The following is an 18,818-nucleotide window of genomic DNA, read 5'->3' as shown; positions in this document are numbered from 1 at the left end:
ATTCATTAATCGTGATATTAAAGTCAAAATCATGTGCTTATAATCAGAATCCCTTTTATTTAGATCAATACACATTAATTAAGATCAACTGAGGCTAGCTTCCGTCTGAAATCAAGGACTGGATTAAGAAAAAATAAATATGTACTATTAAATTAAAACATAATTAAGTATCATTGAGCGGATTCTTTTTTTCTGTTTTGATACCATGCCTTAGGATAATTTTAATATGAATATACAATTTATGTACTAATTAAATTAAGTAACAAGTTAATTGGTAATAAACCAAGTAATATGTAATATATCATAATTTCAAGATACAGAATATTTAGGTGGCACAACATTCCATATATTAATTGACTGAATTTAATTTTTTTTTTATTTGTATACAAGATTCTATCTTTCTTCGAAGATGAAGTGGAATTCCATCGCGTAGGTTCCGTCATGTTCTTCCCTTTTCAAACATGAATATTCCTAAGATCTAAACCCTTAACTAGAACTAGACAAACAAACCAAAATAAAATAAAATAAACCCTTAACTAGACATGTTGGTTAGGTATGTGCTTTGTGCCTCAAGCAAGTACATATATTCAAAATAATATTATTTAAGATATTTTTGGACGCTAAATATGAACACTTATTTCTGCAATTTATTTTATTTTATTTTATCACATGTGAAGGAGTAGCTTTATTTATTTATTTGCTAAACTCAACTCTCATTGATATCTCAAGCAGATAGATGACGAGATGATGATGGTATAATAATTAAAGATCTATTCTCAGATTTCAAGTTTTAAAGAAATATAATATGTATAGATTGAAACAGAAGAATGGAAGCTGTATTCTGATCCGTAATTGCGTGATTAGTATTAATTTATACAATAGTATAATTAGTTATTGAATATATACGCTATCTGTAGCTTAATCAGTATTTTAATTACAAAAATGTCAACAGCAATTAACGTTAACTGCCAGCTAGCTTTAATATTATTTTGGGTTTATATGTCAAAGTCGTGAATCAGCCAGATATTAATCCGATTTTTCAGAAAGGTATATTCTGTTTTGTCAAAGAAAAAAATAAGAGGTATTGTGATGTCATGTTATAAAAATAAATAAATAGTGTGTGTGAGCTGACACTAAATACTATTTTACCTGCAATTTGCACATATTGATTGAATTGTAAATTTCTTTTTTTTTAATCAGGCACTAATTTACAATATTGAATAACTTGATAAATGACTTGTTTTGCAACTATCCATTCCTCACACATGTGATATATTTATAACATATAAAAATATATATAGTCTAATTTAGTGTATATATATATATATATATATATATTTTTTAACTAATAAAAAATATTATTAAAAATTAATTATCTTTACAAATACAAAATTCAAACTTGAGACTTTTATATTTGAGGATCAAGTGCAATACTAACTAATCTAATAAACATTTGTAATTCTTAAATACCTTTATATTTGAAAAGAAAAATATAGAGACACAAAATGTAACGATCCAACAAGTTACTACACCATTCTACGATTCAATTATTACACAGTGAAAAAAAATTAAACACATACATCTTTCTTCTCAAGATTTATCATGTAACCAATAACTAATATCATGTACATACGTATTATATACGAAATATAAGACTAAGTGCAAAATAAATCTAAGTATCGTTCAACGTCCACACAAATCCCAAATGCATTAGAACAACAACAACAAAAGAGGTAAGGTCATCCCCTGCATGACTATCCATATAGCAAGACAAGCTAACCTACTAATCATGTCCTGCTCGCATGCCAAATATAATCATTGCAATTTCAAAATATAACAACTCATAACATGACAATAGTCTTAGCACAACAAGTTAATCAACTTTAGCAATTCAACACAACCACATATATTATTACATATGATGCGTTATCATGCATATCAACTATAAAGATCTTCGTCAACATAGGATGAATGGTTTAAGTGGTTAGACTCTACCGAACTACAACGTGTGATCTATTTCAACTAGGTCAACTAACAACTCAATTTGATTTCTCAGGTTCGTCACTTAAAATAAGAAGTTTAGCTTTATTGCTAAGGTAGAACAGTTTGGATATGAGTCTACCATGGCATTAACTTGCATTACTATCATCTATGGGATTAGTCCACCAACCTACCCTCCAAGTATTACGTCCCTCCAATATTAGGTTAAAGATTAAGTTTTCGATCTGATACTTTATTTAATTGGTCGCTTTATACACATGTGCATTGACATGGCCCACACATGGGTAGCACATAAAACCTAGGGGAGACAACATATGACTTACCATTCAACAATCAACTCACATACTAAGGGTTTTTCAATGCTTGAGCTCGTAGAAACCACATCTCATATCCTCATAATGGGATATTTAGTTTTAGAAGTCATCACTTACTCTTCTATAGTTTTTATATATCTTAAATACGACATATATTTCAATCATATGTCTAATAGTTTAAGTTAATAACTTAAAACATCATACATCTTTACAATATAAGTAACTTTAATAGAACAACAACTACAATTAACTTAGGCCACTTAAAGCAATTTCACAATTTTGCAACATATTTAACTTACAATTTATTCGCCATCAATCAAATATGAAACGACTTTAAACAACCAGTTTCCATCATATAACTCTCGCCCGACACCACCATAAGGACATCCAATGCTATTGAGGCAAAAAGCTCCATGTCTCATCCATGCCTTGCGCCAAACTACCTATGCCCTATGTGATTGTGGTAGAGAGTCTTTCACTCTCTCTCGTCTAACATAGTAAAACCCACGTGTTCAACTCCAAACAAGTAGAGGGTCTCTGCCTAACTCACACCCAGTGCAACACACATTAATTAGCACCCAATGTGAATCCAAGCAGAGACAAATCACTTTCCTCACATTCGACATTATTCAACCTATGTTCAACATGATTCCAATTCGAAACAATTCTCTCCCTTCACGTCCGACACCACTGATCCTGGGCTCGACATAAGTAAGACAAAAGTCTCTCTTTGGAGTCACGTTCGGTGTCTTAAAAGTAGGTTCGGCGCAATATCACATTTTGCACTTATGCATAACCCAATTTCTATCCAAATCATCTAAAATTCAATCCAAAACTCACATGCAATAAAGCACACTACACATATGCAACACGAGAAACACCCAAATCTACCAACAGAATCAACATGAATCTATCAAAATTAAGAATAACCAAGATTTTGACCCAAACCACCTCCACGAAACCAAAAAATTCCAACACTCATCATCCCATCATGTATCTACTTAGTCAACAAAATTAAATAACATCAAGAACTGAAATTCAACTTGCAATCTAAAACTTAACAACCACAAAGCTTCCATCACCTCTTGCAGACTCAAACCCACACAAGAGAGAAAGAGAAAGAAGCAACTTTGCTTAAAACCCTGACTAGAAATCTCCCGCCCCACAAGCTTAGACTGCAACCTACTACTTTAGATTTTAGCTACAAGAGATAGGAAAAGGAAGGTTTTTTTGGAAGGATTTAGAGAAAAAGAGAATTTGGGTTCACTTGCTTCTCTCTAAAGTTTTTGAACAAGTTGAATTATGAGTCCCCTTTTGAAAATTTTTCTTTTTATACCTTTCCTGAATTGACTTCCCTCATCTTTAGTTTTTAGCTACACAAAGGTCAACTTATTCTAAGAATTCTCTTAGTCCGGAGTTTTTAACAACAACGAGCATCAACACCACAAAATTCACATAATGAATAAAACAGTCTTAAAATTAACAGTGTTATACGAAATGCCGAGCATCAACACCACAAAATTCACATAATGAATAAAACAATCTTAAAATTAACAGTGTTATACGAAATGTCTTAATCTCACCGATAATTAATATATCTGATGATCCAAATTATAAAGTCCAACAAAAAAATCTTTAAAAAATATTGTTTAGCAAATTCCACGATGTCTCTTTAATGTTTGTCAGACCAAAACAAAAATCTAAAGGTAAAATCTATGAAGCATTCTCATGCTTTCAAATAAGAGATATATCTTATTATATATATCATTACCAATACAGTAAAAATGACAAAAAAAATTAAAAATACTGTTCCAGTTGTGTACGAAAAATATGTGGCTGCTGGGATTCGAGCCCAGGTCTCCACGGCCACAACGTGGAATTCTTACCACTAAACTACAGCCACTTCTGTGGCATTTTTCATTTAATGTTTAATAAAAATGTATAATTGGCTTGCTTTCCTCGGAATTTTTAACTTTATCATTTATATAAATATTAAATAAAAACTATTACAGCCACTTCTGTGATGATATTCATTTATGATAAGAGATGGTTTTATTTTTTAAAATAAAAAATAACTGGAAAAAAATAAATAAAACTTTTGAAAATGAAAGAGAACATAAAATAAACTATTTAAATCAAAATATTTGAGGAAAAAAATATGAAATACTTGATAACCAAATACAAGATTCGTTGAGTTGAGACATAAAAGTAAACCTTAAAGAATATAATTTTTTTACATTGCATCCAATCATGATTCATGTATGATAAAATCATTAATTTTTGTTATAATAACTTTAAAAGTCATTTTTTGGATAATTTTTAATTAATTAACAATGGAAAAATATTTATATTAATAATGCATCAAAATTAAACTCAAATATTTAAATTTTTCCTTCAAAATTGAGTGGTTAAATTTAATATATTAGTTAAAAAAACTAAATATATAATAATTTGAATAATATCAATATATATAAATATTATAATTAGTGAACTTTAAATGTTCCTTTTGTGCACATATCAGATACCCATCTTCTTGTTTCTGATATTTGGCGAGAACAATGCTATTGCTTGGAACCTTGATATGTTGAATACCCTTATCTTGTTAGAGACTCGGGAGAATTTTAAACTCTAAGATTTCGTGCAACCCTTATGAAATCGACACGTTCATCTGGGAGAATAATATAACGAGTGTTTTCACTTCTATTTTGGCTTATAGATGGTTGCAAGGTGATGCTAGTCAATATCACCATCCTGGAATAAGAGATGGAAGTTGCCGGTGCCGAAGAAGCTGAGGTTGTTTTGCTGACAAATTCTCAACAATACCCTTCCAACTAATAGCAAAAGGCAGGAGTGTCATCTTTCTACTTCTGATGCCTACCCGCATTGCTTTGGGTTTTTCGAGACCATCTTTCATATTTTAAGCGATTGTCCGCATGCTAGAGAAATCTGGTCAAGGATGGGTATTAGTAGCAACCCCTTTTATCATCTTATAATATTCTCAATTGGTTTAGTATTGTTATGAAATCTAAAGACCCATCTAGGAGTATCATGGTTCTCAGATGGGTTTGGAAATGGAGAAATAAAAGCATATTTGTTGTTGACAAAGATAAATGAAACATCATTAGTGTTATTCGTGGCATTTATAATTCACTTGCAGAGATCCCTTACTTGAATAAGATGTTTCTGCATATTTTTAATCACCTTCCCTAGACCCTTCCTAAGAATTAGTTTGTGAAACTGAACGTGGATGGTAGTTTTAATTCATCCATCGATAAAATAAGTATAGATAGGGATGTTCGTGACTGGAAGATGGCTTTATGGTTTCCCTAAAATAGCTAAAAAAGGGAAATCACATTCTAGCTGAGTTGCTAGCTATCAAGACTGGCCTTTCTAGATGCTGGTAGAAGGATTGGAAATATATTATTTGTGAATCAGACTACTTGGAAGTTACTGAGGTGCTCCTCTTAAGGAAGGATGATAATAGCCACCATCATAGACATTGTAAAATCATTGAAGATATTTGTATCCTCTTGAGGAAAAGCTTGTCCATCATCATAACTCATGTAAACAGAGATGTCAATAAGATTACAAAAAGGCTTGCAGGTTGGAATAAGACGAAGGCTAATTGGGATGAGCACTAGAATATCCCACCTAACAATATCCTTGATCTTTTGCTGTTAGACAATTTGTCCATGTAATCATGCATGCATGGGATTTTGTGGTTTTGTTTTCTTATTTTGTTGTTTTCTCTTTCTTTAACTTTTCCATGTACCAAAACAATAAAGATTTGAATATGTATATTACCTCAATCTCTGCCACTAGATAATTATATTTTGATTTATATGCTATTACACAGTATTTTCATATAATTTGATATTTAACTCTTCTAAAACAAAGAATTTAGTATCGAAAGTTAAGTGAAAAGTTATAGGTATCAGCTGAAAAATTAACAGTTACGAATATGATTAAATGCATACATATGTATAAAAAAAATCAAAAAAAAAATCAAGAAGGTGCATATTAGATTATGACATGCACCGATACCCATTAATTAAAAATATTGAAGATTGAGATTGTTAATATCTTTTAAAAAAAAGTACATATCTACTTAATCTTTATTACAATTTCAACCACAATTTTTTTTAATCAATGACTGTAAGTAGATTATATACTCTAAAATGCACCTCGTAGCTTTGGAGGATGTATTTTAGATCTTAACCAATAATTTTTTAATCACTAACTATAAATCTTCAATGTACTCTGTATAGTGAATCCCTTAATTCATATGAGCTAAATCCCACAATTTTAGCCTAGAAAACTTTGGTTCATAACCTTGCTGGTCTCAAGGCAGCAGCAGTTAGCACAGATAGGTTTTCTACTATTACATATTGCATATATCCAACCAATAATTTCCAAGGGCTATTTAAATAATTGAAAGTTGAAACTACACTGATCGATATACATTGATTAGCTTCCAAAACCTGCTAAACACCAAAACAATGAACCATTCTACATTTTACAAAAAAAAAATTATAATAAGAAATATAAGGACAGGGTGGTGTGGAAAGAACCAATAGGAAATACATTGAAGGAATACATGAGGGTTTAAACAAAAGGAAGCAAATTAGACTATAACTCACTACTTGATAACATGGCCATAGGACCATTTTAATTTTTAGGTGATAGCACTTGAGCCTTCATTTCACGTGCTACCAGTGGACAAAATCCTATATTCCCAAAAATAAATAAATAAATAAATAAATAAAAAGAAGGAAGCACTGTCTCCTCTCTGCCTGCATAATGTGATAGAATCAAATATTATGAAATCACAGAAAGCCAAACCCCATAATGCTGGTACATTTATGTTGCTTGATATAAACAAGCAGAAGGAATATAATACGGGTGTTATATCTAGTTATTAGTTAAATAGTAGGATAGCCCAGGATAGAGATCTACCTCTTGCAGTTTAGCCTCCTGTGTCACTTGAAATGGTCTTGCCGTATAACCGTAATTAAATTAAAGGGTGACACATCCTCCTCCTTCTGCTTCCAGGGTTCGTTGTTGCCTTGGATATACCATGACACTTTTGGAGACAATGGTGTATATAAATCTGCATGTGTGGAGAACAATAAAATAATGTATGCACTTCTGGTAAACAGCATTAGTTATCTCAACATAAGATCGCTAGAAACTAGAATGTAGCAAAAAATTTCAAATCTCACAGCTAAGGGTCAACACATCCAGTTAGGCTAAGAAACCCTAATCCTAGTGTTCCTATTGTTAACTATGTGATGTGACCCCTATCCAGATATTAATTCAGGATAAAGACAAGATGTACAATATACTGATTAGACAAAACTCACGAATCCCTCTATATGATACCAAGTGCTGGAAATTGAGTAACATTAGAAAAGCCCTTGTCCATGTAAACATATTCAAGAAAGGAATATTCATTCAGCAGTACAAAACAGAAAGGACTTACTCAAGCATAAGATATTAATATATTTTCTTTGATGCAATGGTAAGCATTCAGTATCAGATAAAAGGCCTCTAAAAACATACCACTACCGAGTAAATTGTTCACATACTACTGCTACTCACAAAAAGTCAGAAACAGCCTCTCCATTCACGAGTAAGGTTACATAGTACATACATCTAACCCTCTCCAAAACCCATAAGTCAGAAAAGCCTTCCGGCACCTGCACTAGGCCACCTTTTATATTCCTATTCTTGAGTCTTGTCAAAGATATGTGAATAGCACAAGCACTAGGGGAACCCTCAGAAGCTAGTTGTCATTTGTCAAGGGAGGAGAACTGCCACTTAAGTACTCCACCAAGGATCCCATACTAATCAATGTGGGACATAGGCATCCCATAATAGCCAAGTCATATCAATATTAGCACACCTTAATTTTGTTTACTTGGCTTGATTGGCCTGACTTTTATGATTGATTGATCTAACTGAGCTTTGTGACATTGGTTGAAATTGGGCTTGTCTATAAATTTGTGTTAATTTAGGATCTTAGTCCCCTTATAACCTTTCTCCCTGTTTTATAAATATAAAGAGGAAAAGAATGTTTAGTCCCCTCCTGTTTAAACATTTTCCAAACACAGAATCCCTTCCGTGCAAATATCTGTCAAGTCCATAGAAGTGAAATAGCACTACTAAAATATCAACAATAGAGCAAGTAGTCAGCAGCAAGAAAATATGAGCAACTATTCCCTGTTATCTAATAATTGTATTCAGTTTTAGCCTTTGACGTAAATATTCTATATTAAAGGTCCAGTAAAGCTGGATCCCTTTATTGCCGTGTATATCATCCAAATACTCCACATCAGAGTGCAAGATGTATTACCTGAAATGGCTGGAGGCTCTGGTTCTCTTGTACTGTGCAATATAGTCGTTCCAGATAAAATAGTGATGAAACCACATAGCTCTGACACAATATTGCTTATACTTTGACCATAATAGTCCTAAATAAGAAAAGTAGGGGAGGCAGGATTATAAAAAAAACAAACATGAACCATAAAATGTCTCCTTCTACATACAAATTTTCTCATTGTGTTTCTGAAAAATACCGACCTTAAACATAATTGCACTGGCCAATATTGTAAAAGATGTGAACAATGCATAATAGATTGGAGAAACAACTGTGGTATTAAAATTATCCAATGCCTGCAATGATGGAAGAGTTGGTCACCATAGAAAGCCTGGATTGAAGATTAAATAACAAGAAAATGGTGACAATTAAAAGGTGCAGCCTAAATCAAAATTCAGTTGGCGGTATTCTGTTAGACATCAGGAATCACAGGAGATAAATAGAGGGTTAAGAGTGTATTATAGGAAGAAGGGTACAAATAGGAATTAATTAAATCTATTTGATCCTTTGACCTATTAGTTAGGTTCACGGTTACTGTTAGTTAGTTTTCAGTCTTCTTTAAATAGTTTGGTTGTTTAGGCTGAGGGGGTAAGGAATTACTATTGTAAGTGAACAACTGGACTGATTCCAGTGTGAAAGGAGTAGTCTCCTTTGTGTAATCATTTTCTTTCTAAAGATTCAATAAACTCAGGGACGAATAATTCCCTTTCTCTTTCGGACCTTGTCAAGAACCTAACAAATTGGTCCGACCTGCTGCTCTTCCCCCCCTTCACGATGGATGCACGTATGCACTCCGCGGAAAATACGATCAAAGATCAAGGCATCAAGTTGGCAGAATTACAAAAAGACGTCGCATACATCAAAGAACATCTGCCCGATCTGAGCCAAATACGGAATCTCATCATGGAATGCCTCACCAACAAACCCAACACTGACGATGATGGTCAGTCCAATACAACCAATCTGAGTTTCACCGAGGACGACAGTGACGACTATGATGGCACGATGCGTTCTTGGTTAAAGAAAGTTGTGCTACCCACGTTCGAAGGCAATGACCCTCTGGGATGGCTTGCTAGAGCAGAAAGATTCTTTGAAGTCCATCAAGTTAAACCATCAGAGTGATTACGCGTAGCCTTCATCAGCATGGAAGGCAAAGCCTGTCATTGGTTCCAATATTGGCGTAACCAAGCCAAACACCCATCTTGGGACGAATTTACGCGCGCACTACTGAAGCGATATGGTGAGAACGGTAGGGGTACAATGTACGAAAGACTGGCGGCTATTCGACAAACAGGCAGCGTGGAAGATTACGTTCAAGAATTCGAGTTACTGATTGCCCAAGCCAAGCCCAGCTCTGAGGAATAGGTGTTGGGATATTTCTTGGCGGGATTACGTTCTGACATTCGCAGCCAGGTCCCTCCACATGACCCAAAAGAATTGAACCGTGCCATGGAGATCGCGCGCGACATAGAAGAAGCCATGAACGACATTCGCAGTTACGGAAAACTTCAAAGCCACAATTCCAATTCTGGGTTCCGCTATCAAGGGAATAACACCATAGTTTCGCGGGTTGAAACCCCAGGCACAAATCGCGAACCACAGGGTGAAAACCGCCCCAGTTCGGGCTCCACAGGGACAAGACAAGGTGGAAGCATCGTCCCACCTACTGACCGCGTGGAACGAGAAACCTGCCCTACCGTGAATACATCAAAGGCAGAGAAGAAAATCGATGTTTCCATTGTGGACTAGCGTTCGGCCCAGGGCACCGTTGCCCAGAGAAGAATTTACGGGTCATCATCTTGGCAGATGAAGAAAGTAGTGACCCAGAGAGCCCTGTGCTTGACGCTGGGGATTCCGCCCCTGGCGAGTGCAACTGGTTGGACCTATCAATTTGCTCAGCCGGAGGCCTCACGACCCCTCACACCATGAAACTCAAGGGCAAACTGTTTGACCGAGACATTCTTCTTCTCATCGACAGCGGTGCCAACCATAATTTCATATCACAGCGTCTCGTAACGGAACTCGGTCTCACAGTATACCAAACAAAGACATCCTTTGTAAGGCTCGGTGACGGGAATCAAAGCAAACATATGGTAGTTGTAGCAATGTGCAAATTCGCATAGGCGATTACACCATGACAGGAGAATTTTTCATCTTTGATCTTGGGGGAGTTGATATCATTCTCGGGGTGGCTTGGTTGATGACGTTAGGAGAGGTTAAAGTAAACTGGAGGACCCTGCAAATGCAATTGATACACCAAGGACAGCTGGTTACCATCCAAGGCGACCCCAGCCTCTCCAAAGAAATGATCGCGGCTAAAGCTTTGCGGAAATTGACTCCTCGTTCGGTAGAATCCCTGACCATGTTGTGGATAGGCGAAACCCACTGGGACACAACCCACCAACTGACCCCCGATCAAGAGACACAATTGCAACAAGTCCTCTCAGAATTTATGCCAGTTTTTTCTAAACCTCACGGCCTTCCGCCTCAATGAGACACTGACCACCGGATTCCCCTCAAAGCCAGGATCGACCCTATCAATGTAAGACCTTATAGATACCCATACCTACAAAAAAATGAGATCAAAACACAGGTGAACGAAATGTTAGCAGCAGGACTCATCAGGCCAAGTAATAGCTCGTTTTCGAGTCCAGTCATCTTGGTCAAGAAGAAGGACGGTAGTTGGAGATTCTGCGTGGACTATCGCGCCCTCAACAAAGCCACGATTCCGGACAAATTTCCCATTCCGATGATAGAGGAACTACTGGACGAACTCAGAGGCGCCACCTACTTTTCTAAGATCGATCTCCGAGCGGGATACCACCAAATCAGGATGGCTGCACCAGATATTCAGAAGACAGCTTTCTGCACGCATCACGGACACTACGAATCTCTGGTCATGCCTTTCTGGTTGACCAACGCCCCTGCAACATTCCAATGTGTTATGAACTCCGTCATGAAACCATTCCTTCGCCGGTTTGTGTTAGTCTTCTTTGACGATATCCTGATTTACAGTGGCACGTGGGAAGAACACCTTCTGCACTTACGGGCTGTTTTAACCAAATTAAAGGAACACTGTTTGTTTGCCAATCAAAACAAATGTAGTTTTGGGTGTACAAAGGTGGCATACTTGGGGCACATCATCACCAAAGACGGGGTGTCAATGGATCCTCAAAAAATTGATTCTATCCTCCATTGGCCACTCCCGAAAAATATCAAAGCTCTTCGCGGCTTCTTGGGTCTCACAGGATACTATCGTCGCTTCATTTGCGATTATGGCAAGATCGCAAGGCCACTCACGGATTTGTTGAAGAAGGGCAGTTTTCACTGGTCTGCCACAAGCACGTCAGCATTCAAACAATTACAAATGGCTGTCACTACCGCACCGGTCTTAACGATGCCAGATTTTGCCAAACCATTCGAAATCGAGTGTGATGCGTCGGGCAAGGGAGTGGGGGCAGTGCTTATGCAGGATAAGAAGCCCATCGCCTTTTTCAGTAAGGGACTCGCGGATTCGAGTCTCACTAAATCAATTTATGAAAAGGAATTGATGGCACTCGTCCTAGCCATCCAACATTGGCGCCCATATCTCTTAGGCAGAAAATTCACGGTTTATACTGATCAAAAGAGCCTGCGTTATTTGTTGGAACAGCGGATCACCACACAAAACCAACAAAACTGGTTGGCTAAACTTTTGGGTTATGACTTCGACATTGTTTACAAGGTGGGGGCCTCCAACAAAGTGGCGGATGCGTTATCTAGGCTCCATGAGAACCCAGAATTGCAAGCTATTACTAGACCTTTTTGGCAGGACATAACCGAAATTGACGAGGAAGTTCGCAAAGATTCTGATTTGGAAAAAATCAGAACTGCCTTGCTACACGACCCCAACTCCTATCAATACTATACCTTGGAGCATGGCAGGCTGCATCACAAGGGAAGGTTAGTTTTATCTGCCACATCCTCTTGGATTCCCAAATTATTACACGAATTTCACACCTCACCTACGGGAGGTCACTCCGGAATCTATCGAACTTATAGACGAATGGCTCAATCTCTCTATTGGATTGGCATGAAGCAAACCGTGACTCAATATGTTGCTTCGTGCCACGTGTGCCAACGCAACAAGTATCAAGCGTCATCTTCGGCTGGTCTGCTGCAACCTTTGCCCATTCCTAACGCTGTCTGGGAAGAAATCAGCATGGATTTCATTGTGGGCTTACCCTGTTCTAAAGGATTTGAGGCTATAATGGTAGTGGTGGACCGCTTAAGCAAATATGGGCATTTTGTGCTGATCGAACATCCATACTCAGCCAGAACTATTTCTGCGATTTTTGTGAAGGAAATCATACGCCTACATGGGATTCCCACTTCCATTGTGCGTGATAGAGATCCTACCTTCATGAGCCATTTTTGGCAAGAACTGTTCCGACTACAAGGCACCAAACTGAAGATGTCTACTGCATATCATCCAGAAACCGACGGCCAAACGGAGGTTCTAAATAGGACACTTGAGACGTATCTACGATGTTTTAGTTCCGAGCAACCGAGAGTTTGGGCTGATTTTATTCCTTGGGCAGAGTATTGGTATAATACCAGTTTTCAGGCTTCAGCAAAATGCACCCCGTTTGAAGTAGTTTACGGTCGACCACCACCATCCTTGGCACGATTTGTTCCGGGGGGAAACTCTGGTAGAAGCGGTCGCACAAGACCTTCAGGATAGAGATGAGGCTTTAACACAATTGAAGTTCCACTTACAACGTGCTCAACACCAAATGATTCATTACGCGAATGCGCATAGAAAACCATTGGAGTTTCAGCCAGGGGACTATGTCTATTTGAAGATCAGACCACATAGACAGACTTCCATGCCAACCAAACTGCACCCCAAACTCTCAGCTAGATATTACGGGCCTTACTCAGTCTTTAAAAGGATTGGAGCTGTGGCATATCAATTTCGGTTACCAACGGAAGCCCGGATACATCCGGTATTCCATGTCTCTCAACTTAAGAAAGCTTTGGGCAATCACATGGTGGAAGCAGTGGTACCAGTAGAGTTACAACTTCCTCTGGAATCCTATCAACCTAGTGAGGTGCTGGGTAGCAGAGTGATTACACAGGATGGGACGCGTCTCTCTCAAGTCCTCATCCGTTGGCAAGGGAAAACGCCGGAAGACGCGACGTGGGAAGATGCAGCCACCCTACAGACCCAGTTTCCGGATTTTCACCTTGAGGACAAGGTGGTTTTCGCAGGGGGAGATGTTGTTAGACATCAGGAATCACAGGAGATAAATAGAGGGTTAAGAGTGTATTATAGGAAGAAGGGTACAAATAGGAATTAATTAAATCTATTTGATCCTTTGACCTATTAGTTAGGTTCACGGTTACTGTTAGTTAGTTTTCAGTCTTCTTTAAATAGTTTGGTTGTTTAGGCTGAGGGGGTAAGGAATTACTATTGTAAGTGAACAACTGGACTGATTCCAGTGTGAAAGGAGTAGTCTCCTTTGTGTAATCATTTTCTTTCTAAAGATTCAATAAACTCAGGGACGAATAATTCCCTTTCTCTTTCGGACCTTGTCAAGAACCTAACATATTCAGTTTCAGCTCAAGCATCACATGGATGCTATTTGGATAAGGGATTTACATCTCAGACTTCTGAATTACTTCACAACCTTTAAACAGTTTCTAAAAAATTGGATAGACCATTTAATTTAGAAAAAAAAAATCAATTGACACATAGAAATCAAGAAAAGTATGATTAAAGCCTACAAACTAAAATAATTCTCCATACTATATGTATTTGGATGAGACATAAAAGGAAGCCAACACTAGCTAAATCTTTTCTTCTAAAGGAAAGGTAAACAATCTTATTTAAAATGATTCTAGATGTCAAAATTTTAATCATATACTAAACAGACAAGTTAAAAAATAAAAAATATTTTGAGCATATGCACAGTCATAACCACAATATTCTTCTCAAGATTAATCTCAACCTTAGTTACTTAAAACACAGTTCTGCTCGTTGAAAATTACTTGAATCATAGTTGTTAGCATTGTGCGAATCAATACAACTCAGCAAGTCATTCATAACGTGATAAAACATAAATGGCTTTGAATCAACCGATAAAAATCATAATTTAATGATATGTTAATCTTCTTTTTTTTGCATTTTTGTGTTTCTTTTACAAATTCTCATCAAACAAATTGAAAAGTAAACTAAGCTTAAACTTTTAAATGAAAAGAAACCAAAGATGTGTAACTAAGCACACCCAGTTGGATCATATTTCACTAAGTTTTCATTTTTCTGAAACAAGGACTTCACAGAATCCCTCACAAACTCAATGCATCCTATTTGGTGGTTTTGTTTCTCTGATTTCATTCTTCTAAAACTAAGGCTTCACACAGTCACTTGATCACTTTATGCACACCTTATTTGGTTATATTATTGCTTACCTTTTTTCTGAGTTCCGACGGATGACATGTTATTTTGCTTTGTGAGATTTATGGTCAAGTTATTTTGTCAACTCCTAGTTTAATATCATTACACTTACCCATCATTTATATGTTATATTACAAGTTATTTTTTTTCATTGTATCCAAATTTTATGATTCCATGATTTATGATTTATGATTAAAACTGTTAAGATATTGTAGAGATTTATTAGGGTTAATTATATCTTAACTAATCATATCATATCATGTAAATCCTTATTTTCCATTATAAATAAGAGCTATGTGTACTAAAGATTGACACACAATTCCTAAATCACAACATGGTATCATAGCTTAGAATTAATTTTTTTTCATCGCATGAATAGTGCCTCCAATCTGGTCTTCCACGAGCAAACTAAGCACATAGAAATAAACTGTCATTTTGTAAGAAAGAAAGCGCTCTCAAGAGAGATCACAATTGAGATCGTTCACTACAGTGACCGATTAGCAGATATGTTCACAAAATCACTTAAAGGGTCTCAGGTTGATTACATTCATAACAAGCTTGGTGCATATGATATATATAATCCAACTTGAAGGGGAGTGTTAAAATATTGCGGAGATTTATTGTGGTTCCAACGTCACCACTATTGTTGCTCATTTATAGTTAATTGTTGTAGTTGAAGAGCCCAAGGCCTTATAAACAGCACACTAGAATCCCATAATTCCAATATGAGACTCAAAACCCGTACCTTGAAATTGGACCCTAACAACTTCTACATTTAATAATTAGTGTTATAATGATCAAAGTTATAAGTCTGGACAGATTAACTAAGTGGTAGGATGAACAGGTTCAATGATTGCTTTATGGAAAATGCACCTGTCACTTTCAATCAGTCAATTACTTAATAGACAAAATTGAATATAAAAATATAAGGCAAGATTGCAAACAATAGCATCAGAGATGATAACTAAAGGTAACTTTTAAACAGCCGTACAAAATATGTAGCCTAAACAAATGCATTATGGTAAAGAAAACCATTAAAATGAATATTTTCAAAATCAAGATCTTATAAATAGTCGGCAATGCATACATGAATGTGTATATCCTCCATAACAAAGACAATTAAGAGGATATTCAACAAAAATACAAAGTTCACATAGTTTTCAGCAACCACAAGTTTGATCGCAGCCAGAATAAAAATTAAAGCCCAGTATTAACTAAACTGTATCATGTCAAAGAACACAAAAACAGCCTAACTTGTTTTAAAGGACATTCTTTTCATAGCATATTTTAGTTAATGAACAGAGAATAAAGCAACAGAATGCAGCAAAGTATCTGAAGTAAGCACCGATATTTTTAACAGTTAGTTAATGTCGTGTGTTTCCTATAAAAAAACAAAAAAAGTTAATGTTGTAGTGCAAAAATTATGATCGCACAAAGAAAGAAAAAGAAACACTGACCATATTAAGGTAATTTAGTTGGACAATGATGCAGCTGACAGCAACCATTGTAAAAATCCATGTATGAAAGTAGAAAGCCTGGTTTGCACCTTCCAGTGTAAGTTTTATCGCAATGCCAATTGCTTTTACACTCATGACCTGAGAAGTAAGAATTTTACCAGAAAGGTAAAACAAATCATGGACTATATTATATAATTGAGTCAACCGTTAGAGCACAGAAAAAACAAAAATGATAAAAATATCACATATGAAGTGGTGACAACTGACAAGGTTAACTGAGTAGAGACACTTACAGTCAAGGACCCAACTATTGAGCATATTCCAGTATAAACCATAATATTAGTCTGGCCACAGCGGGGAGCACAGTACAAAACCAAGAACAATGTCACAGCAATTGCAGAGGCAGTGTACGAGACGAATGCTGGATGCCAAAACAGAAAGCAATAATCAGGGAAAACCCATTAGGAATTTCATAATATTTCATAATAATGGACAATTGATGAAACCTTGACAGAGTACCAGGTTGAATGGCCAATTCCCATATTTCTTGTACAGAAGTAAGAGACTTCTCTTCGGGCGCATGGAGCACAACTATAGTGGATCCCACAATGCACAGAAGACACCCCAACATGCCCATTTTCTGCAGTTTCTCCTTCAAGAGAAAATGTGCCAAGACAGCGCTGCCCATATCCATATACAACAATTCTTAGCTCTCTAATAATAATATTAAGGTTAAACTATTGACTTGGATGCTATGGTTGTCCCAGTTTTAAGTTTTATTCCTTATACAAGAAAAATGTAAGTTTTAGTCTCTAACTTTCTATACATGCATGGTTGCCTAAGTTTTGCTCTCTCTAGCTAATATTGGAGAACACTTTACGTTCAATAGTCATGCACTATTTTGCACTATCAATCATTCAGAAATCACTATTGATATGACATTAAAGTAGTTATTATAAAAGTTATCAAACTTATGGAATATAATATTAAGTGATTGAATGCATGGCCTATTTTCTCTTCTAATATTATAAAATTGCTAAAAAAAACTTTCCGGCACTGATAAACTGCTACAAGAAAATGTCTAGGGACCAAACTTACATTTTTCTCATTTAGGAACTAAAACTTAAAAAATGAATACACTATAAGTAGCAAGTAAATAGTTTAACCTAATAAAAATAATGAAGTAATGAAGGAATCCTTAAATAAAATAGAAACTAGTGTTTACCTAACAATGATACTCAAAGCACCGAGTGGAGTAACAAGAACAGCAGGGGCATAAATGTATGCTACAAAATTAGCTATCTCTCCGACAATCACTACAACCAAAAATTAAAATCAGAAGAAAAAAAAATTTTAAAAAATGGAAATGGTTGAAGTATAGAGTAAAAAAGGGAAAAATGTTGCATACTGGTAATCATTCCGACCCACCAGAGGGGTTGAAGCAAGTAACCATAGCCACCAACACCTGAAAATTAACAATGCAAAACACAAGCAACGAAACATTATTTTCCAAAAAAAATGCTTTTTTAAAAAAATAGAAGAAAAGAGGTTGGGAGAGAGCAGAGACCGGCACGTGGGCCATTGGCACTGGCGAGTTGAAGGCCCTTTTTCTTGATGATGAAGCTGGAGCCAATGAAAGCGCTGGAAACCACAGCCAACACGAACCCCGTCAAATTACTGGAGCTCATCTACGATCCTCACATTGGGCGTGCAACTTCCGATTTGTTCTTGAATCTTAATTACATCAAACCCAACCCTAGATATGAATTCTCCACGGATGAAAATGCTACGCTTCTCCTAGATTCACTTTCCGACTCACAACTCAGCAATTCAGTTTTTTATTTTTTATTTTTTTTTCCTATTAAATAAAATAAAATAAACTATGGCACTCTAGCCTAGTACTCTTGTCTGTCTGTCAGGTTGGATGGAGCCAATGATTTGAGAGTCCTGAAACGGCTTTGGTCGTATCTGTTGATTACTTGTTATTATTAGCGTTTTCACTTTTTCTTGTAACTCTAAATTTGTTTCTTCCTTGCATTTCAATTGCGAATTTAATTGCCGAATTTTCATGTTATTGAAATTTATTATTTTAACTCCAATATTGGATTCAGTGAACTCAATGAAGCAAGAGAGGATTTATTGACCAACCAAGTTTTTTTTAATAAAACTGTTTAAATTAGGATAAGTCACCACACCAAATAAAGACACCTAATTTTTTCATTGGAATT

At 36.0% G+C, this 18,818-nt stretch overlaps 1 protein-coding gene and 1 non-coding gene across 4 annotated transcripts; both read right to left on the bottom strand.

Moving 5' to 3' along the window:
* Positions 1-4,146: 4,146 nt before the first annotated feature.
* On the bottom strand, positions 4,147-4,218 carry TRNAH-GUG (transfer RNA histidin (anticodon GUG)). Its single transcript has one exon. It is a non-coding gene; the product is annotated as a tRNA-His (tRNA).
* Positions 4,219-6,746: 2,528 nt separating this feature from the next.
* LOC109809936 (putative magnesium transporter NIPA7) lies at positions 6,747-18,557 on the bottom strand. Of its 3 annotated transcripts, none has more exons than XM_020373365.3 (10): positions 18,158-18,557; positions 17,999-18,055; positions 17,816-17,906; positions 17,110-17,270; positions 16,884-17,011; positions 16,591-16,728; positions 8,898-8,990; positions 8,671-8,788; positions 7,272-7,425; positions 6,747-7,042 (listed from the first exon to the last, which is right to left on the bottom strand). In XM_020373365.3, exons 1-9 carry the CDS (start codon positions 18,276-18,278, stop codon positions 7,295-7,297), a joined length of 1,038 nt encoding a protein of 345 aa, XP_020228954.1. In that variant the 5' UTR covers positions 18,279-18,557; the 3' UTR covers positions 6,747-7,042; positions 7,272-7,294. The 3 variants fall into 3 exon arrangements, with proteins under 3 accessions (XP_020228954.1, XP_082925305.1, XP_020228953.1); XM_083069179.1 differs by having other exon boundaries at positions 6,747-7,108; positions 18,019-18,055; XM_020373364.3 differs by having other exon boundaries at positions 6,747-7,108; positions 18,158-18,556.
* Positions 18,558-18,818: the final 261 nt, after the last annotated feature.

Source organism: Cajanus cajan, chromosome 2, assembly GCF_000230855.2.
Source record: "Cajanus cajan strain Asha chromosome 2, NIPB_CcT2T_4, whole genome shotgun sequence".
Taxonomy (NCBI): Eukaryota; Viridiplantae; Streptophyta; class Magnoliopsida; order Fabales; family Fabaceae; genus Cajanus; species Cajanus cajan.
Note: the sequence above shows the minus strand (reverse complement) of the source record. Positions and strands in the feature narration are given on the sequence as shown.

Bases quoted from the DNA above. Each gene is read 5' to 3' on its own strand.
- LOC109809936 (XM_020373365.3), bottom strand. From the start codon at position 18,278: ATGAGCTCCAGTAATTTGACGGGGTTCGTGTTGGCTGTGGTTTCCAGC. The intron at 18,056-18,157 runs GTCTCTGCTCTC...GTTAATTTTCAG, and splicing joins TGCCAATGGCCCACGTGCCG to GTGTTGGTGGCTATGGTTAC. The intron at 17,012-17,109 runs GTACTCTGTCAA...TTTGGCATCCAG, and splicing joins GGAATTGGCCATTCAACCTG to CATTCGTCTCGTACACTGCC.